This window comes from Ammospiza caudacuta, chromosome 8 (assembly GCF_027887145.1).
Source record: "Ammospiza caudacuta isolate bAmmCau1 chromosome 8, bAmmCau1.pri, whole genome shotgun sequence".
Taxonomy (NCBI): domain Eukaryota; kingdom Metazoa; phylum Chordata; class Aves; order Passeriformes; family Passerellidae; genus Ammospiza; species Ammospiza caudacuta.
Genome location: NC_080600.1, coordinates 36919933 through 36942054, shown reverse-complemented (window position 1 = coordinate 36942054; position 22122 = coordinate 36919933). Strand labels below are relative to the sequence as shown.

Genomic DNA, 22122 nt, shown 5'->3' with positions numbered 1-22122 from the left:
TGTCACCAATATAAAGAACTGACTGAACAAGGAAAATTCACCTTTAACAAGTTCCCTTTGCAGATAGTGGCTGCAGTAAAAAAAATTCATTAAAAAGTTCAAATCTGATTCCATTTTTTTTTGCCAGAATCCCTTTCATTTCACTGGTACTGCCAACCCAGCAAGTCCAAGCAGAGGTATCATGTCAAAACACATTTCTTTTGGGGGCAGTAGGAAGATGTTTGCATGCTTCATTGACTTGTACAGCCCAAATTCAGACAAATAAACTCTGGCTGTGTTACCTGAAGGAAAGATCCCTAAACTCTTCCCTCTCTGAGAACTCAGCCATCACCTGGCTCCATGACAACAGCTGAATAACAAGAACTTTGTACAGTGTAAGACTCTGAGGGCATTCTGTCAGTGGTAGGCACTGGCAGAAATTCACAAACAGGAATTCATGCCTCTCATGCTGTACATAAAGGATTTCTTTTGTGTTACCTGAAATTGCCCAGCAGATAATACCTCACCTAAGATTGCTCAAAATTATTTTTCCTCATACTGAAATAATTACTTTGCCTCCATAACAAAAATTCTCAAAGCTTTTACTTTGAATTATGTGAAATGTTTTAATGTTTAATCTAGACTCTGAAAAGAAAAAAAAAAAAAAAAAAAAACAACCATTTGCAGAGTTTTGGGTTTTTTTTTGGTAAAAATACTCCAGAATATCCTTGTTGTTCATCAGTGTAACTGGTGATTGTGGTTGAGGTCTAGTTGCTATATTTTGATATTTTATTTGTTGTTGCATCCTGTAATAGATAGTTCTGGTGGCTTCTGAGAGTATTAATATTTTGCTCCTCCCACAGGCACCAAATCCAAGTCTCTGACAGGACATAGTGGTTATGGAGCAGGTTGTCAGATGCTTTTAAATTTTCTTTATAGGGGTTCTGGCATTTTTCTGATACAAAAGTTTTCATAGAAAGATACTGATTTTTCCCCTGCTGAAACTCTATGCAGCCACAGCTTCTCTCACTAACCTGTTCCATGGCCTCACCACCCTTATAACTAAACAATTTCTTTCTAATTCCTAAATCCACTCTCCATCAGCTTAAGGCCATTTCCCCAGAAAACAAAGTTTGCTGTGGGTTTTTTGCTGTATTTTAATGCATTGATTCTACTGGGTTTTATGAAAACAGACTTAGAGCTGAATGTATGGTAGAAAAGCTATCATTAAGCAGGGAAAATGGTTTTTTATGCAGCAGGAAAAGCATGTGTTTGTGTAACTGTCACTAAAGTAACTAAACTGACAGCAGTCCTGCCCAGTTAACCAATAAACAAGGTACTAATATCAGTGCTCTAGGGAGGTGCAATGTGAGACAATTCTGGTTCAGCACCTTCTAACAGTGAGATACTCCTGGGTATGAATCACAAAATGTGTAAAACACCAGTTGCTAGGCTTTTAATTGTCAGTTGCTGATCTAAACCAATCGAAATATTACACTGGCTCTTCAGATTTGCTCAGTTGAAAGAAAGCAACACTGCCCAGTTATATACAAATTCCCTCCTCATATACTTATATCTCATGAACACATGATCATTTCCATATGAAGCAATCATTATATTGTGCTAAGTTGATCTTCAAAATATATTTCAACCATTTTGGAAGTTTTTTAAAATGTGTCACGCCCCGGATGCCTTTGCTGTGGTGTCAATGAGCAAGCAGAGACCCCCATAGGCAGCAGACCCAAGGACCCCTGAGGATCCCTTGAAGCCCAGTCATCCTCAGAGCTCCCCCTCAAGCCCTTTGCAATAAAGCAGTTGTGTTTTGAAAGAGGGACGAAGTGGGAAATGCTCAAGTGCCTAAGAGGAAAGGACATGATGAAAAGGCTGACTTCATGTCATGGCAGACTCCCCAGCTCAGACAGGTACAGCAGGGTCTTAAGGTATTCTTATAAATAAAATTCCTTTATTGAATGCACAGATGATGTGTCAAGCTCCTGATGGTATTGCTCCCATGTAAACATAAAAAAGGCACCTTCATTTTACAAAGAGAAAGAATTCTGTTTCCCTCAAGGGAGTAGAAGTGTCATTATTTGTCTTGAATTTCCCCTTTGTCACAATGACCCAAAAACTTACAAGACAGTTCCAGATGACACCTTTACATACAGAGTGTAATAATAGACATCTTGAGAGGAACAAAGCAATAAAAAGTTCAATATTTCATATTTCAACTACTGTTTCAAATTAGCAGCTACTCCTGGAAAAGTGTGATTGTATTAATTAAAATGCATTCAGAATTTTCATTGATAAACAGCTTCAAGGGAAAAGTCAAAAATCCATGGCCCAAGCAAACAAATGCTAATTACTGAAGAATTCATTCTTGCAGTCAGCTTCACATGGGAATAGTAGGGTATGCAGCAACAGTGTTTTTGAGTAAACACAAATTAACAGGCTGTTTTCTTTTTGGGAATGTATCTGTAATGAACAGGAAATTTAGTTGTAATTAATCATATCATTCTTCAGTGTTGCTATGAGCCTCTGCTGAGGCTGAAGGGAAAGACTGAATGTGCCATTTTCTCAGACAGCAACACTGTGGTGATTTATCAAGCCCCAGTTTGAAAGTTGTATGATAATAATTTTTCTGGGTCTAGTTTCCATTTCTGTTACCCAAATGGGTGAAATTTTGCTAGAAGAGCAAGTCAGCATGGAATAAGCTTTTTGCTAATGATATACTCAAGCTTCACACAGAACACAGCCTCAGCTTAAATAGGCTGATGAGAAGTGTCTGAGAAAGTTTCAAGTCTGTTCTTAAATTTACACTCAGGTTTCAGTAAAAACAAAGAGGGTTTCTTTTTTTGTCAGATATATTTCAATGTGTGAATGTGTTTATTTACCATTGTGGGTTTCCAGCAGGCATTTCATCCTTAGCAACATAAGTGAATCAAACTCTTCTGGTCTAAATCACTAAAATCCAGTGGAAGCATGGGCAGTTCATCCGAAGGAGTTGTTTTATTGAACTGGAAAGCTCCTGGTTTCAAATGTTATATTTAATATGTCACTGATTGAGCTAAAAGGCCAGATTCATTGTATAATAAAAGCCTGTTGAGTTTGGATATCAGGGGCAGCACTGCAAGTGGATTTTTTTTTTCATCAAAATAACATCACTGGTAAAAATAAAATAGATTTTAACAATCTGAATAGACCTGAAGTTTCTTGTGGGTTCTCTAGAGAGCAAATACTTGATAACAGGAGAATTGGTCATAGCAATCCAAAATCCATCTGGGGATTATTGGTAGTGCCTGCTCCACTGGAAGCACAAGGCATTTCCTACTGAGGTTGTGTGGGGAGTTAAATCCCTGGGGCAGGCTGGGGTTAGAATCCACAGCAGAAAGATTCCTGGAAATAAATTACCTTACTGTGCATTGGCCCTGTTGTTTGTTTGGAGAATTCCAAGAGAAATTCACAGCTGGGCAAAGATTATGAAGATGAAATGTAGCCAGAATTCTTGAAACTTTGAAGAAGGACTTGGAACCAATATTTGTCAAATTTTCATTAGAGGTCCAGGTCAGTGGCTCTAAATGGATTCATCCAGTGTTAAATGGGAACCTTGATAATACAGAGCAAATGTCTTCAGAGGCTTAAAAGGGTTTTGAAAAGTCTCTGGCTAGGTAGAGGGTTGGGCTTCCACACTATTAAAGCAACATTAAAAGTGCACTGTAGGCTTTGGTGCTTTGTGCCAGAACAAAAACACACACTGAGGTCAAGGGAATCTTTTGTAGCTCTGCTGTAGCCCTGTGCTCAAATCCATTAAAGTTCTTGATAATCATCTGCCTCATGGCAGGTTTGATCATCATTTTTTCTGCTTTCCAAGAACAACCTTTCAGAAGGGCTTTGCAGTGTAATTTAAAGGCAATCTGGTCAGAAAAAGGAAGAAACTTTTTTTTTTTTAAGAAACTTTTTTGAAGTTTGTCATCTTTAGGGAGCATTTGGTAGAATTCCTTAGATGCTTCATGTTCCAGAGAGGAAGTATAGTGAGTATTTTATATGTTGCACTGTGTTTTAAAATCCCCTCCTTTAAGCTTTATATGCAGCAAAGTGATCAAAGTGATCATTTTCAGTAGAAACCAGGAAAGTCCTTCACAGCAAGTTTATAGATAAGCTGCCAGCTCCTTGATAGCAATTTTACAGATATATTGATAGCAAAGAACATGTTACTTTGCAGATAGAGGTGGGTTTGACTTAAAATTAAATGTCTGTTAAAATTATTTGTATTGGCATCAAATACTAAAGATTATAACCTTGGCTTTTGTATTCTGATATTGTTTTATTCAGCACTCAGTAGCCATACTGTGAAATTATATATATGATAATAAGAAAACACACTTCATGAGCAGACTTTTCTATGACAAGGGCCTGGATTCTTTGAAGTGTTCAAGATAAATTTTTTTCTGCTCCTCTTTTCTTCCTGGTTCTTATGTGTGTTTTTCCCACAAATAGACCCATTTTCTTTTCTCACCTTTCTCCTCATGTTTGTTCACCTGCATTATTTGAAAGTGGTGGTCACTGCTTGTGTGGACAAGCACAAATCCAGACTACCATTCAGAGCCTTTCTGTATCCATACCAATAACCATTTCTAATCAACAGATCCTTGCTCCAGTGCCATCTCCCTTTTTTTCTGTCTTGGTTTCTTTCTGAAATCTAGATCTGATGAACACTAGAATTGAAAAATTATGTTTCACATTTCATTTCTGAAAGTGCCATTTAATGTACATTCTCTTAGTGCTTAGTTATATAAATTATCTAATGTCTTATTCCAAAGCTTGCTGAAAACAATAGCAGTTCTTCTGCTTGTAATAAGCTTGCTCCAGGTTTCCAATGAGAGAAAAAAATACTGGAAACCCTCCTCTGCCAAACCAAGCACTTGGTTTTGTCCACCATTATGCAAACTACTAAAACTGGGTTTTACTGGGTTACTAAGTAAACAGCTATTAAATTCATGTTTTCTCATTCTTGGGAAATTTAAATGGATGTGAAGGAAACAATCCTTATTAATGTGGTAGATACATTAAATGTGACATGCATCATCCTAAAGAATGTCCATTAAGGCTGATGTATTTGAGCAAACCCATTTACATTAAGGAGCCCTCAAAACCTGGAGACAGATGATGTGAGGTCTGTGATGGATTACTGAGATAAATGCAACAGGGTAAGTGAGAGAGGAGAGATGGTGAACAATTTATTGTGTTATAGCCTGTGCATTCAGTAAAGGAAGGTGATCCACATCACTGTGGAGAGGCAAAGGGATGAACCACAATTTGCTTAAATGCTCAGCAAATCACTGGGTGCTTCCAGTGCATGTAATGAGGAACAATATTCAACTGATATGGTGTCATCTCACCTCAGAAGAAATCCTCTCTTTCATGAAGTCTCAATGCCTGAGAAAACAATTTATCATTGTCAGAATGAATTCCTTTCATCAGGCCATTGACAGAAGTTAAGAACCATTTAGCAATCATAACGGATGTAGGAGTTGAATCATTCATTTACACATTTTCAGATAAAGGGAAATTGTTTGCTTTATCTTCCCCATCACCACTCAGCAAAGCTGTGGAATGCCTAGAAAGCTCTACACCTGAGGTTGTCTATAAAAGTCATCAAGCCAAACCAGTTATCACTGAATCCATTTCCAGCCTGGGTTTGTTCCTATTTTACATCTGTAAAATGTTCCATTTTGATACAAGTTGTTATGAGATATTAGATTTTTCATGAACCCCCTATATGAGCAATGGTACAAGGATGCAAGGATTTATTTGCACATCATTACAAAGCTGTTTTCCCAAGCCCTGTGTGCATGTGGAAGCTGAGAGGTTGGTGTTAGATCTGTAGGTGCTGGATGAATTCCTTTGTAAGTGTGTTAGACCCCTGAAATGGGAGTTCAGCATAGCAGGCAGCTTAAAAATCTGCTCACTTGCCATATCTAACCAGCTTCCAGCTTGGTTGTTAATCCAAAGGGCTAGACTCCCAATTGCTAGAACAATGATGAATTGATAAATAGTAAAATAAATTGCTTGCCTCTAGCAATGCTGGCATCCAAACTTGTTCATTAAAAAAAAAATCAAAACAAAAAAGGCTCAAACTCTAATGCCACAAGTGTCCTGAAGGATGGGAGAGACCATCACAATCTTATCTACCATGGTGTCACTGTACAGACAGGAGCAATGTTTGAATGTGCACAAACAGTACTGAGATCATCTGGATAAAAAGCAGTTCCATTTGTATTTTGACTTGCCAGAATACCTCAGTCATTCTCTCTAAATTTATGCCATTTTCTGCCTCCATGTAATATCCCCAAAGCATTTACATTTCCATGCAATTATCAAGCACTATTCTTCCCCTTTTGTATTCCAAAATCTTAATTTTCTGATCCTTCAACACCATTGAAATGACCTGTGGCTGTTGTTTACTTACTTTTCTGAACAAGAGCAGCTGAAATGAGTCAGCACTGATGGGAAATCTGGTTTAATAACTGGTAGGCATTGCAAGAACAACTGACTGTCCTGTGTATAGAAACATCCCCTTAGGTTGGAAGTCCTGCTCAGGGACCTCATCTCAATTTTTTTAAATCTTCAAGGATATTGTTCTACAACTGTCCCTGAGCAGTGTGCCATCTCTTGCCATCTCTTTGGGAGACTTTACAGAACATTCAGCAGTCCCACATTGCTGTGCTGCAATATTTGTGTTGCTGAAGGTGTGCTGTGGTCCTGCTGTTGAGTGCCCTTCCAGGGCAGTGTGCAACAGCCTTAATTTCCATTCCAGCTCTTGCTCATCACAAATACTCACCCTGGTACATAAAGCTGACTAAATATCCTTTCCTTCTGCTGAGTTGCTCTGCACATTCTCAGTGAAACTTTATTAAAATAAATGCCTGCTTTTTTGTGTGTGTTTTTATGGGTGAGAAGGTGAACAAGCAGAGCAGGCAGGAGCGCCATTATTGTGTTTGGAGCACTAGGAACAGGATGAATAGTGTCAGCTGTGTGTGTTCTTGACCTGTTTGGCATTTGGGCATTGCTGCAGGGGTTGATTTTGAAGTGTTGGTCTGGAGGAGCCTCTGATAACAGAGGGAAACTTTCTGTGCATTTTTCTAGTTGATACTTGTATTTTCATGAAGATGATGGAGAACCCTGCCAATGTGAATAATAAGAAACTAAACATCTATTAGTGTCTTCTAATTTATGTCAGCTTACCTTCTTCAGAGTCTGGCAAAGACAAATCATTTCTTTGTACTTTAAAGATAGTACACATAGCATTTGTCTAATTGCCAATTCTTCTACAGCTCTGCTGCTGCCTACTGTCTAGCTTGTCTTCCCTCTGTGCAGAGAATTAATATTTTGGCTCAACACTTCCTTATTAGCCACAGTGATTTGCTGTTAATTTCCTTCTTTGTCATTACATCTACTCTCCCAGAAATACCAAATTTTATCACTAGAATGAGAAGTGTGTCTCTTTATGCATTATATATATATGATACAGTGTAATTATATTCAAGATACTGAGAATCTGCTGGTCTTGTTCAGACTTAAAATGTCAATTAAACAGGATGGCCAGGTTCTGCCACTCTGAAGTTGGTGCTGCTGGCTTGATTTACAGTATTTTACAGTCTAGCCCAATCTATATTCATTTTTATCACTCAAATCAGAACTGTGCCTGATTATCCTGCCTCTTACAGGGTAGCACACACTGGGATTCTCTATGGCAGTGTGAGTCCTTGTGCTTAAAACTTTTTTACTTTACATGTGTTTTTGCTCCTGGCAAGGGCCATCTGTGGATGTGTGTATGAAACTTCAGTCATGCATTTCCCATTAATTCATGTAGCTGAAGTACAACTGAGCAAACTGAGAAGCATTTCTAGTGAGGATGTGTTATTTTAAACATGTTTCATCTGTGCTCACAGGGACTTTATTCTCCTTTTCTACAATGAAATCTAGTAAAACTTTTATGAAAAATATATTTTTACCTAAATTATCAGTTAAGTTTGAGCGGTATTGGCATATGCCTTTCCAGATTCTCACTCTGAGGATAGGATGTCTATTGCTAATTTTTTTGCTGTTTTTAATTGAGTTTGTGCTTTGATTTATGTCTTCAGTCTGACACCTGAATTGTTGACATATGATTATGCAATTAGTCATAATTGGAAATCATAGAAAAACAGACTCTTCCAAAAAAATCACTCTAAGAGAGAAATAATAACTATACAATTAGTGCATAGTTTTTAATACTAGATAAACTCAATTTTTCAGTGTTTGAACATTTCACTGTTAGGAAAAGAAACGGAAATCAATCAATATATTTACAGTGAATAATTTCTTTACTTCCTTTCTTTCACAAGAAGAGGTGCAGTATGTTGTTTCAAAGCTGTCATCCTAATGGTGTTTTGGTAGCACCACGTAACGTGGCATGCATTTTTTGCAAAAAACAGAATTCCTGAAAAAAAATCTGAGTTCATTCTTCTGGCTTCAAATCATGATGGTTTCTTACCAGCTCCTGCTTGCCTGCACTTAGTTCCACATTGATTCAGCTGGTTTGGAGGAGCTGAACTTGGGTACCAGAATGGAAGGATTCCAGTGTACCTAAAAGTTACTTAAAGCTTTGTGCTCTCACTCTGTTAATAATTTTGCATTAATTAAGAAATAAAATCAGTTTTTTTCAGGTGTGCATGTATATTTTAAGTGATTGTTACCAGTACCCTTAAGTAAAGCCATCTTCAGGACAAAACTAAAAATAAATTATTTAAAGCTTCGTTAAATATTCATGTGGCTTTAATTTCAGTATTTTTTTTTACTAACAAACAAAAAGCAGTGATGTTACAGAATAAATATAGCATGTTCTCTAGTGCATTTGCAAAACCCAGAGCTTCCTATGCACTTAGAAACTGGTCCATGTTTACCAAAAACTGCATTTTTGCTTAAAGCACTATCCCTAGTCCTATCTATTGGGAATAGAAAATCAAAGAAAGTATCTCACTGTGAGTGAAACCAAACTCCAATTTATAAGAGAGTTGTTTAACAGCAAGGAAATCAGTGCTTCCATCCTGTTATCCTTAAATGCCTCCAGCGCAGTCACCAGTGACAGCCGCCCTCCATGGAGCAGCCAAAAGCTCCTCTGGGCACTGTGTGCAGCCCGTGTCCGTGAGATGCTGTGTGACCTCTTCACTTCTCTAACTGTGCTTTAATGCAGTTATTCTTAAAATAAACCAGCTGCCTCTAATAATACCAGCAAAACCCCTGCCTTAATGCTTCTTGTAAGTATTTTGCAGCTGGCTGTTAATTCCTGAATAAGCTCCAGAACAGCTGAGTGGAGGTATCTGTGCACAAGCATTATTCATGGCAGGCATTGCAGGTTGGTCATGCTCTGACTGCCAAAAATCCACATCCTTTATCCTCGTGGCAGCACTCCAGGGATGGAGAAGTGGGATTAGCTCTGTGTTTTAATGTGAGGAACTGGGGCATAAAGTGAGAGAGATGAAGGCCTGTGGTGACATGGGAAAGGCATGGCTGAGGCTGCCCTTAGCAGTGGGTGGATGACAAACCATCCTGTCTTGGGCTTTGCATTTCTGAGAGCTGGGATGTTTCCTTCCTGTTAGAAGGGGAGCATCCACCCATACCTTGCATGAGCCATCCCCAGGAAGGTGTTCCTGACACTGTGCAATTGCTGGCTCCCCACCTTCACATTTCTGAGGGAAACAGAAGGCTCTGCTCAGTGAAAAAGCCTGGGAAAGCTGCATTCCTGCATGGCAGCAGACCTGTTGCTTACCGTGGATTCACACCTTGCCCGAGATGTGAGGACTCTTCTTCTCAGCTCTTACTCATCTGTAACTTTCTCAGAGATAGTTGCAGAGTTGTAAGGCTGATTGGCAGTGTAAAGCCAAAGGGGGATACACAACCAGAAAAGCTCCACAAAGAATTTCTAGGCTGGCCCCAGTGACAGCCAGGCTGCACCCAGTCCTCATTTAATTACCTTTTACACAGAGCTTCAAGCTGCTCTTCAAATGAATTATAAGTCTCAATATATCTTTTCTAGTAGGATTAAAATAGTATCTATTCCTAATATCCTGTCTCCTGAGAACAGTGAGGAGATTTTTTAGAAAGAAAATATAACAGCATAATACAAGAGAGATAATTCCAGGTGCCATTGGCTGTGAGACTTGCCCAGCTGGAAAACTGCACATACACCTTTGTATTTAATGGACACTCAGAGATGGGGAGGAGAAAATGTAAAAAATTATCTAAGTTCCTTCTCCAGCTCATTTTATCCTCTTTAACAGCATTATTCCACATAGCTTGCCACCATTACAAGCATGCAGGGACCAGACCTAAATGCCTGGAGGAGGATAGAAAGCATTTGTTAAAAAAAAAAAAATGTCCATAGATAACTGTTAAATTGGACTACAAGATCATTAGTATTCCCTAATAATTAAAGCTAATCTTGACTTACTAGTGGAAATGTATTTTAAGATGGGACTGGAATTAAATGAGGCAGCAATTATCTGTCTAACTCAAAAAATACACTTCAGATGGGATTGTGGTCATGGAAAACTGTGAAGACAGCTGACAATTTATTGGATAAATGACATATTGAAGTTTGTGGGTTTTGCAAAATAAAGCGTGACTAGGAAGAAAATAGAAAAAGACTGAATAAGTTGGGAAAGTTTGTATTTATTTAGTTTATTGTTATTATAAATAGGCATAAATTGTAATCCCAGATTCAAGTAGCCATGAATGGAGTTCCATCATTTGAAAATACACAGCACAGTCCTTCTCCAATTTATCGTTCCTTAATATATGTTGGAAATAATCCCTTGCCACCAGTGCAGTGCCCATGGGTTTGTAGGGCTGTGAAAAGTTGAGTCTTTTCTACTTTTACCTTGGATAGCCTTTGGGTTTTTTAATTTTGCGCACTGATTGTACCTCAGATCTCAGAAAACAATAATGCACTCATCTTTGATCAGCTGGATCAAATTATAGTGTAAACCCAGAAGGAATAATCTACTTTAAATTGACATCAATTTGGCAGAAATGCATTTTCTTTTTTTTGTGGTTGCTTTAGCATTGCAGATGAAGAGAAGGATGTGCAAATAAAGAGATCTGTTTTGCCATCTGTAGTTTAACTTCTTCCTGCCAATGCCACATGTAGCTTAAAGATGTTTATTAACTTTTGAAAGAATTTTGCAGGGACCTATCAACACTTGAAATATTCTTTTGAAAAGAAAAAAAAATCTATTAATTTTTAATTTGGCATGTTTCAAAATGCTAGGGGAAGCTATACTCCCTTTGTGTTCCAGAAGAAAGCCAGTAGTTGTTATTTGGTTCCCTGTGACAGCTTAGTGGAAACTCTTGAACTCTCTAATGCAAAGAAAGGTGATGTGTGAGAATTTGTTTATTCTGTTGCTGATGGGAACTATGTAATTCCATTTTTAATGTCCTAGATACTCCTTGAAGGAGGCCTATTCAGTGTTATTTACCTCTCAAAACCTGTTAAGGCTTAAGCCTGTACTTCTGAAAACAGCTTGCTGGAAATTTCCCAGCGAAACTGTGCTTGATACAGAGCTATTTTTGACTGATTTTTTTTTTCCTGAAAATGCCTGCTTTCTGTGGAGAATTCTGGTGGTACTTAAAGATTTCAGCTGAAATTTCTGTCAATCATGTGCAGTTTTGTAGGCCAAAACTTGAAAATTTATGTGAGGAATATCTCAAACCAGCTGTAGTGGTGAGCACAGGGGAGGATTCCACATTTTTCATGAGGTGGGATGCTTCTTTTAAAGAAAGTATGTCCCTGTGCTACTAGTATTATGCGTAGAAAGCCTGATGCAAGCAGAACTACCTGTGATCTTTCTGACATAAAATACATTTGTCCTCTTTGTTGCTGTTCATTTTTAATGTTAAGATAGATTTGCCACCGAAGTTAAGTAACATAAAGCCTCCAAATATAAACTGCTTATGTGTCATTTGAAGTAGAAATAGGGTCTGTTTGCAGTAATTGCATCTGGTAGCCATCAGTGTGTTTCATGGTGGGGAATGGCTGAGGTTGTTCTGGAATTCTCAGTCCCCTCAGCAGCACCAAGAGGCAGCTGATTCATTTCCTTCTGTCACTCGTGGCACAAGTGGGCAGAGAGGCAGAACTGCAGTTACAGCACACCAGCACCTGTAATTATTTCCTCTCCAACCTGTAAATCCTTTTCTCTGTGCCACCATCCAGGAATGTCTCCTCTCATTATGTAATTCAAAGTAGGTGAATTGCCTGATCATTTTGAATGATATTTATCCACAAATACCTGTTCAATAGAAATGCTGATGGATGCCTTACTTTAGCTCTGTGGGCAAAACTTGGCATCTTGTGGTTTTTGTAAAGATTTTTATGGATTTTTCAAAATCAGAGAAAAACTCACATTTTGTTTTAAATAGGTGGTCAAAATAACCACGAGTTATTTTATAGAATTCTCAGCCATGTAACAGTCCCTGTGTAAAGCAGGACTTGTATGTGATTTGTGAATAGACTGAGCATCTGTGAAACTCATTTAGGATGCAACATAAAAAGACTTTATTAGAATGTGAATCTTTGCTTTACCTGAGGAGACATTATGAAACACTCCCCAGTTATTCAGTTAAAGGTTTGTTTGCAATAACATGTGGCATTTTATCCCCCTTAGCAAAAGCATGTTTTCACATTATTGAAGAAAAGTATAATAAGAAGCTTTGTTTAAAAGACATGTCACCATCTTATGTCTTCTCCTTTATGAAATTCATAAAAGCTCTTCATTATGTGCTAGGACTCAACCACAGGTTCAACATTAGAAAGACTAACACATCCCTAATTTAAAAGTGGGATGGATTTTGCTCCACTGCTTGTTTTAATACTCTATTTTTCAACCATCAGTGTAGAACTTAATCAGGGCTGGACCCACATTTCTTATGTTGTGCTGGAAGCAATTCCTTTCACAGGAGCTCTTCTATGCTTCCTTCTATTTTTTCCCCCCACATTGATTTTCCTCTCACATGCATTGTATGGAAAGAGGAGCAGAGGAGGGTGCTGTGAAGCAGCACAAAGCAGCTTGGTGCCAGCTCAGAGGAGAGCTCCTCTCAGCCTCACAGGGACCCAGGGCAGCACTTCTGAAGGAACACAAAGCAGGGCCAGCACTCAGCTTCCCTGGGTATTCCCTTCCAGTCCCCAGTGAATGGTACCAAGGATGCTTTCTGAGATGGAGCTGATGTGTTTCTGATATCTTTGTGGCAAGTGTTTCAGAAGAAATAAAAAAAAAAAGTTGAAGAATAATTAGGTTTAATGATTTGTTGCTGGTGTTTAAGATGCATTTTTAAATTATCTACGCTCAGGAGAATGCCCTAAAATACTTCAATTAATTCTAAGCTGTCAGTTCTTATCAGTGGGGTATGTTTACTTCTAACTCTTTCATTTTTACATTTCAGAGGAAAATGTAAAAAAAATCCCTACAGAATGAGCTGCTAGAGTTGTTTTCCCCTGTGATGATCTGATTTTTAGAATTCCTGATACCTGCCAGCCTGAGTGTGTGTCCCTTTCCTGCTCTCCTCTTGTACAGACCCTCAGAGTGGTGCAGAGTTTTCACAAATCCTTTTTGTTCCATCTCTAATTTGGGTGCTGACTCTGTGTTGAAGAGACATTGCTGACCTACTGACACCAGAAAATGCTGGTGAAGCACCAGTGATAAGGAAATATTGCAAAGCATTGTCCAGCTGCACAAATTGCTGTGGTGTCCAGCTGATGGAGCACATGAACTGCAGGATCGTCTTGAGCGTGAAAATATTAAATTTGAAAATTATTGAGAAGTATTTCAGAAAACTTTCTATGCAATGTTAACTTCTTTTTTCCTGTGATTAAGAGGCTTCTTAACATTAAAGGTCTTCCTGAAATTTTCCACTGGGCTCTTACAACACCCTGTCATCAAGAGGTTCCCATGCAGTCAGGAGTTTCTTGACCTCCAGGAAACAGAAATTCTTCCTTGTTTCTGTTTTCAGTTTGGAATTGTTCCTCTACAGTAGGACTTCCAAGGACTTTGTTTTAGGTCCAGACTCAAATCCCCATGATGAGAGAGTGGGGAGGGACTATTTCAGGCTTTTGATTCCAGTCTGATTATTCAGAGAAGTGGCTGATGATGAGTCTATCCACTAGAAACCCAATGTAGATGTCCACAATAAAATCAATACTATTCTGTGGGCTTCTTTCTTCCCTGGCAAAGAAAGAGGAGGGAAAAAAAAAAATCAGGCAAAGGCAAGGAATTTGGCTGGTATGCCAGGAAGAATTCTCAAGCAAAAGTAATTAAGCTCATATATAACTCTTTCCAGACTTTAATGTTTCACGGAGTCATTTTTCATCTACTGAGTGGTACTGTCACAGCACCAGAGATTTAACTTTTACATATTTTCATTATGTAGTCTTGTGCAGCTCTTGCTGATAACAGTAATTTGAAGTGTCAGTGCAGCTGATGAAATCAGATGGGCCATGAAGCTGTTTGAAAGCTGTCCCTAGGATGTATAAAGTACTTTTTATTTTGCAGTTGTTTCACGAAATTTTTTTTAAAAACATAAGCTAATGTATATCTGTTCTTTCAGTAATACAAATTGTTCTGGAAGATACTTTTTTTATTTTTATTATGTAGATTTAGGGGTGAATTAGTTACTTTCAGTAATGAAAAATAAAAATTCACAAAAAATTTTGTGGTTTCCTCTGGATTTAGGACTAGAGTTTTGTGGATTGTTCAACATAGCTGAGTCACAGAATTTTCTAAAACACTGTCTCTAAGTGTCTCAATGGGAGCTGCCAACCATTGAGCACTTTGAAAACCAGACCCTTTTGTGGTTTTTCAGAACTAAAAATTGAGCTGTGTGAGCTGCTTTAAAAATCTGTTTTCCACCTGGTATATTTCCTTTATCATGGGTAAAGTCTCTATGAAGGAAGAATATAATTGATTAATTTTTTTTTCCTTTTAATTAAATGTGATACCATGGTGTGCTCCTTCATCACTCTCCCAATTATTTTGGAAACAGCAGGGGACTGTACATCCTGGAAGTCTGACTCTCAGTATTAATTTCTTTTGATTCTCTGCCATTGTTTTCATGGTCCATTCCTAGATGTACACAAGGTAGTAGTGGGCAAGAGAAATCCATATGTCATTTCAAGAAATGCCCTCAGAAAATAAAAGTTTCCATCTTCCAGTTCTCCTTAGCCAAGGCTGTAGCTTTGCTTTTTGATATACATTTTGATCCTACTTAATTTTCCTGTATTAATTCAGAGGGAATGGCCTTTTTCTTTTCCTAGAGAATGGTAAGAAAGGAAACAACACTAAAAGGTCCTTCAGAATCCCTGTGGAAATGGTTCCAAATCAGGTCTCACACTGGCCATACAGACAGGAGAGGGGAGACTCCTCAGACTTCTGTGGTTTTTATGTTTTCAGTTTACTCCGTGTCTCCCTGCCTCTCCAACACAACCAGGGTTGCTCAGATGTCTCTTAGTTGAGAGGCAGATAACAGAAATCCTTTTTATTCCATATTTCCCTTTATTTAATAACTCTCTCTTCAACAGTCTCTAGCTGAAGAATTGCCTGTCCATAAGCTAACATGCTGTTTCAGCTTGATTATCTTCAGAAAAATGGCAAGGGCAACACCTGGCATTTTAAATTGCTTCTCCACACTCCCACTTCTGTCTAGATATTTTGCTATTCCAAAGCAAACAAACAAACAAACAAAAAAGTTAGAGGAAGTATAGCTGAGATCAGAGGGTTCAGTAGATGGGATACTCTTTTTGATGCAGCAGAACCAAATATAATTTTTTTTTCTTCATGCTTCCTGGAAAACCTTCAGCAACTCCAAAAATCATTATGACACATTAGCAAAAAAATGTGATGGAAAATGCTGGTGCTCGCTAGGTGTGGCTTCCACACCTTTTCTCCTTTGGAGAGAAATAATTGGCATGCAGTAATTTTGTGAGAGAAATCAGAATCAATTCTTGCCCTTTCAAAAGACAATGCACAGAGAATTTGCCACTGCAGCTCAGCCAGGCCCTGTAGGGTTCAGGACTTTCAGTCCTTCTTTGATTCTGAGTGATGAGGAAAAGGCAAAGAAGACCACATAAATATAGGCTTCTTGTCCTTTCTCAAGAACCATGAAACAGAAATACATATTTAATTTATCTGTAAGTAGTTTTTCCTTGTTATCAAGAAAGGCCCATTGAGATGAAGATATTTAACAAGAATGACTATGGTAATGTTCTTGGTTCAAAAACAAATAGGCAAAAGCCACAGGGGAGAAATATTTCCAAATTTTTGAGAGTATTAGAAACACTGAAGAGGAAAAAATAATGAAAATTACTTGAGAGAGCACTGACAACTACAACAGACTTAAATAACAATTGGACATATCACAGAAAAAAGTCAATACTCAGAAACATGTAAAATAGAGATGGAGAAAATATATTGAGCCCTGTTCTGCATCTCCTGCTAGAGTACAATTGTTCAGTGCAGTGTATCTTTAGTCTAGTGTAGCCTTAAATTGTTCAAAGCAAATTCCTCTGCTTCCTTTGGGATTGTCTGCCGCAGACTTAAGATCTTGCTGTCAAGGGATGTTTCCAGACATTTAACCTAAATTATGCTCATTTTCCACCCACTAGTGCTGAAGTTCCCTCCTTGGTGTTTATAGCTCTCAGAAGGACCTTGCCATCACAGGCTCTTCAACATTGTTTGCCCCTTTTGGAAACAAAAGGGAATTCTCTGGAAACTGATACAGAATGAGAGGGCAGGGGAGTTGCCTGTACATGCTGGTTGCTCAAATAGCAGTGAGCACACAGCTACACTTGTACATGTCCCTGTTCCATGGTTTGTACAGCATCTTTCCAATAGGATGAATAATCTGGAGGGCTGTGTGGGACCACAGTGCTTCCAAAAAAAGTACTAAATGTGCCTGGCATTGTGGACACTTACCCAAACTGGGATGTGCAGACCAGAGTGTGACAAGGTAAACAAAGGCAGGGCTGCTGCTGTCCAAGATTTTCAGGATGCTCTGAGAGATGAGTATCTCTTAGAAAATTCTGTAGATCTTAATTTTGTGTAAGAATACATCATACATTTTGGTTAACACCTTCTTGTGTGGAGAGTGGGTTTATGGGAAGAAATGTCTTGCACTACTCCATCCCTCGCACTGGTACTCTCTAGACATTCTGTGGGCTTTCAAACTAAATGATTTTAAAATTTCATCTGTAATTGCTTTCCAGGACCTGCCCCACTTAGCCATTGTCACACTGTTGCTCCAAAGCAGGCCAGTGTCAATGTTGTGGCACTTGTTTAATTTCACTCAACAGGGATTTCCTTGTATTCAATTACACAAAGTGTCAAAAGCATCCAAGTGACAGGTAACAGCACACTCACAAAATGTTTCCCTTTCCTTGAAGAGGCCTTTTTTTCCCCCTAGGTCCTTTCCCTGGCTTTAAATACCTTTAGTTCTTTCCCATCACACCAATTTCCTGTGCCTTAGAGTCTTGCTGCCAGATGAGGACGCTGGACAGCGGGATTGGAACCTTCCCCCTGCCCGACTCGGGGAACCGATCGACAGCGAGACACATCTCTAAGCAAGAAATGGGAAATTCCTTGGAAACGGGAATCTTTGCAGCAGCTGAGCCAGCTCCTCTTGCAGCTCCTTCAGTAAAAGCCAAAACTCTTGAGAGAGAAGTGCCTTCAGCAGCTAAGAGCCAGGAGCCTGTGGAAAGTGTGATTAGTCACTCAACATCTGATCCGGCCATGACTGCCAAAGGGATGCGACCTTTTCAGAGTCGCCTTCCCAAACCAGCTTCCTCAGGTAAAATGTCAATTACACTGAAAATCACATTATTTCTGCCTCAGCCTCTGTTTTGATTAGCAGAAATCCTGTAATAATGGCAATTGATAACAGAAATGTTAAATGTGGAGCAGAAGATATTCTCTTTATGAATGCGTAAGGTTAACAAGTTTGTGACCTGAGCTGTATGGAAATTTTGTTATACAAAATGCTTATCTGAGAAAGAAAAATTAGTTTAGTACTTAAAGCCTTTTCTCAAGAAACAGTACTTGAAGAAAAAAAGGCCATATGACAGCCTTGGAAGTTGACTTGAAAAAGAATATGGATGTTCAGCAATATTCAGGATCACACTGTACAAAGTACAAAGCACAACCGTGTTGTGACATAGAAAAGATAAATTCATAAAGACTTGCTTGCTTTTGATACTGGATTTGAACTAAGGATTCATTTGGCCAATGCATAAATTCTGTCCCACTGAATATATGGCCTTGATCTCAAACAAGGCTCTCATTACTTTACTACATCATACAAACACATTTCTGTATATGAACATAAAGTACCTGACTCTCATTTATGAGCTATATGTGTGTTTAAGCTGTAAAACAAGAGCTGACAAAGGTATAAAAGGACTGGCAACCCATCAAAGCTCCAGAAAATAACTCTGTATTAGTAAACAGTCCCATTGAAGTCTGTGCATTTTTTATAAACAAACATTGACTATTTATATAAGTTTTTTGAAGGCTCTGGAGTTATTAATATATATTTTAATAACATTAAAAATCATGTAGCATTAACAATAGGGAAATTTTCATAGTCAGCACAACAGATACAGCAGAAAGCACAGTAAAAATGACTAGTTTAATGCAGAAGGGTATTGTTTTATCTTGACCAAATGCAATGTCACTCATTTATTGAGGTTATGGTGATTAGCACTTTGTCAGTCCAGTTACTGCTCCTGTAGAAGTTGTGAGTATTTAACTTGTATAAATCTGTGTCCCTCTATAAGAGAGATTCTATGTAATTAGCATGTAAGGTTAAATATCAAGTTTGATTTTAGTTTAAGGCCATCAAATATATGTTCTGCTAATGAGCTGACATATATTGAACCATATATAGGAGGAAAGAAGCCTCTCTTATATGTCCATAGGATGCATAACAGAAGTTTTCTAATTAAACATCTTAGAATTCAGTTGATTTAGCAATATTCCCAGTGTAGTATTGTAGTGGCATAATAGGCTGTAAACACACTTTGTATGCTTTATAGCAGACTCCTTTGCTTGTTTCAAATTAAAGCTAAATAAAAGATATTTTAATACTTATTACTTTTAAAATAGGTGCACTGTTAATTAATGGTCCAGCTAAGAAGGATTCAGAAGAGAAATCTTAGTTATAGATTACGTGCTGCATGCTTGAATGGCCACATGTGTGACCTCAATTCAGCCATGTGTTATAGAGTAGAGCCCATGATTAAACACTGTCATTATAACAAATTGAACAGAAACTGCAAGCATTGAATTGCTTCATAAGAAGTCAGTAGCAGTAAGGTTGTTCTGATCTTAATGCTAATATTCACTGCACCAACCTTGTAAGGTTTGTATCTTAATTAAATTGTCATGAAGAGATGTTGCAAAAAAGTAGTATACATCAGATGATGGGGTCAGCTCATTCTTTACCTAGACTATCTTCATTCAATTCTTCTCTCCCTCACTTCCTCATCCAAATTACATTTATCACTTTATTTCATATGCACCATATATCTTCTTCGATGTTTCGATTTTGCATAGTGCAAATATAGCAAACAAAAAAGCTGGCTTTCTGCTAGAAAGGTACTTCCAATTATATTTATATTAAAAGATTGTTCTCTAAGAACATGAAATAGCAGAGGAGAGCCTACAATGCCTAGATGTAGTTACTGAGTGTTGTTTCTCTGTTGAAAGGGTATATATTTTATACCTAATGAAGGGATTTAAATTCATGGCTTCCTCTTCTCTTTTTAACTGGAAAAGAATTCAGATGAAATTCTGCTACTTTACTTAGAACTATTCCATTAAGTTAGTAAGTTCTTCCTTTGAGTAGTAAAATATTATTGGACATAATGAAAGTATCACAATTTGCCCCCAGCTTTTACTGAATTATAATTGACACACTATCATGGAGATGCTGATGAGACCTAGAATTTAAATAATGCTTCCCTTAATTCAGGAATAATTAACCTTGCAAAGCAAAGTGAGCAAGAAGCAAGTTCTGTGACCTCTGCCTCGTTAGACCACGCCGAAGAGATTGTAGAAAATAGAGAAGTTCTTCCAGAGTGGGCCCCCAAGAAAACTACTAAACCAAAGGTATAAAATGAGTAGTGGCACCTCTTAAATGAGATGGGTACTGTGGCCAGTGTTGAGTATCAGTGTTTTAATATGTGTGAAGAGTAACTAACAATCTAACAGCTGCATTTACTTCCTTACCCTTCATTCACTCTCTCATTATTTATCAGTAATAATAATAATACAGCACTTAAAGGTTCTTTGTCCTCCTGGTTATAAACATGTTTTAATTAAAATCCTCTCAGGACTTTTAGAAAAGGAAATGGAGATATTTTACCCCATTCTTCTCTTCTAGAAAGTTGATCTTGTTTGTTGCTTTTCATGAGATTGGGATGGTTTTTTTTCTCAGGACTAGGTTTCCTTGTCTGTATGTCTGTCTAGTATGAGAGTTTGAGAGGTGCTATGAAGTATTGTGAACAGGAAAATACTCTAGAGTATGTTCCCAACATGTATGTACTCTAACATGTTTCTGTGGGGTTTTGGGACTACAGCTGACTTGCAATGCTGGGAATTCCTGGCTGCATGCAGGTATGCTCAGCTCTGCTTCTCTCTCCACAAGTGTGTGATTCCTATCAAAAAATGTCCTTCTGCCTCAGTTAAAAGCTGCAGTATGGATGGAAAGATGGGGAAATTATTATCTTATTATTATATAATTATATTATTATTATTACCAGTAGTAGTAGTAGTAGCAGTAGTAGTAGTAGTAGTAGTATGCCTCTTAGAGAAACAGAATCAAAATCTCACTAGAGCCTCCAGAGTAGGGGTGGTAGGTGGTATTTATACATGCCATCACCCCAACACTATCAGGCCTGGCTTCCCCCTGCCTGGTTTGGAGGGTTTATTGTACTGAGCTGCTGCTCCTGAATGCCTTGAGCCTTCAGGCCTTCCATGATTAGAAGATGTCCAGAGCTGTCAGTGTTCCTCTCTATTCCCAGAAGAAAATCAATAATACTGCTTCCTGGAAAGAGCTGGCAAAGGAACCCCCTGGGAACTAAGGGCTCTCCAGGACTGTAATATAAATATCAGGATAAGAGATAGGAATTTAGGAAACAACTAGGATTTACTGGTGTAGAAATTGTCCACTGGCCATCCTCATTGTCTCTAGAGTTGCTTGTAGCAAACTATTTGTGGTATGATAATTTTGCATGTTACGACTAGACTGTATTAAACATACTTGAGAACTACTAAAACTAAACTTGCTGGAAAAAATTACCCCAAAATATTGGTGGAATCAAAAAAAATGTTACAGTGGGAAAAAAAAGTTAAAATGTGGATTGCTTCTGCCAGACTGTCTCAGGGGGTGTAGCAGGATAAGAATGGATTGTTTCCCCCATGTCAGACTGATGATTACTTGAAGCAGGCTGGTAATGCAGACTTTCCCAGTTGAACTACCTGTTTATACTGCATGATGAATATAAAATGTTCTACTCCCAGTATAATCTTCAGCATTATTTTGATATTTTTGCATTTTCTGACTTGCTGCCATGCCGTTCTTTGTGTAGGACACAGCTCTAAGGGTGTGCACGTACTCAGCGAGCAGCACTGACAGTGAGCCAGAGCCAGAGTACAAAACCAGTTATTTCAGAGCTGCACAGGAGACTCTTGTGGAGCTAACAAAGAGCAACAGACAAGGTAATTGAAAATTGGTACATAAAGATGTATGTCCCTCATCCCCACACTGACTCAGCAGCAGATGGTGTCCTTCATTGAACTTTCTGTCTAGATTTCACTTTCTAACCCCAAATCTTTCTTCAGTCTAATTTTCCATTAACTTTTTATTACCTTTTTCTTTTTATTATGTGTACATTTTTTTTTTCCTCTTCCACAGTTTTTGCTAGTGGGGGCTTAACTTGTAGGTTTTTATATATAAACCTCTGTGGTGCAAATAAAAATAATTACATTATTACAAAATTGAAAGGTAACTATAAATATAGTTTTCGTTTTTTTTTTTTTCTTTTTTGTTATACAGCCAGTT

The 22122-nt window shown here is 38.1% G+C and overlaps 1 protein-coding gene across 1 annotated transcript in view; it reads left to right on the top strand.

Annotated features, from left to right (window-relative positions):
• NCKAP5 (NCK associated protein 5) overlaps positions 1-22122 on the top strand; it is a 363982-nt gene that overhangs the window by 314625 nt on the left and 27235 nt on the right. The window contains exons 16-18 of the mRNA XM_058809518.1: positions 17530-17850; positions 20032-20168; positions 21650-21779. Of these exons, the coding sequence (XP_058665501.1) occupies positions 17530-17850; positions 20032-20168; positions 21650-21779 (588 nt within the window). The remainder of the gene's footprint in view (positions 1-17529; positions 17851-20031; positions 20169-21649; positions 21780-22122) is intronic.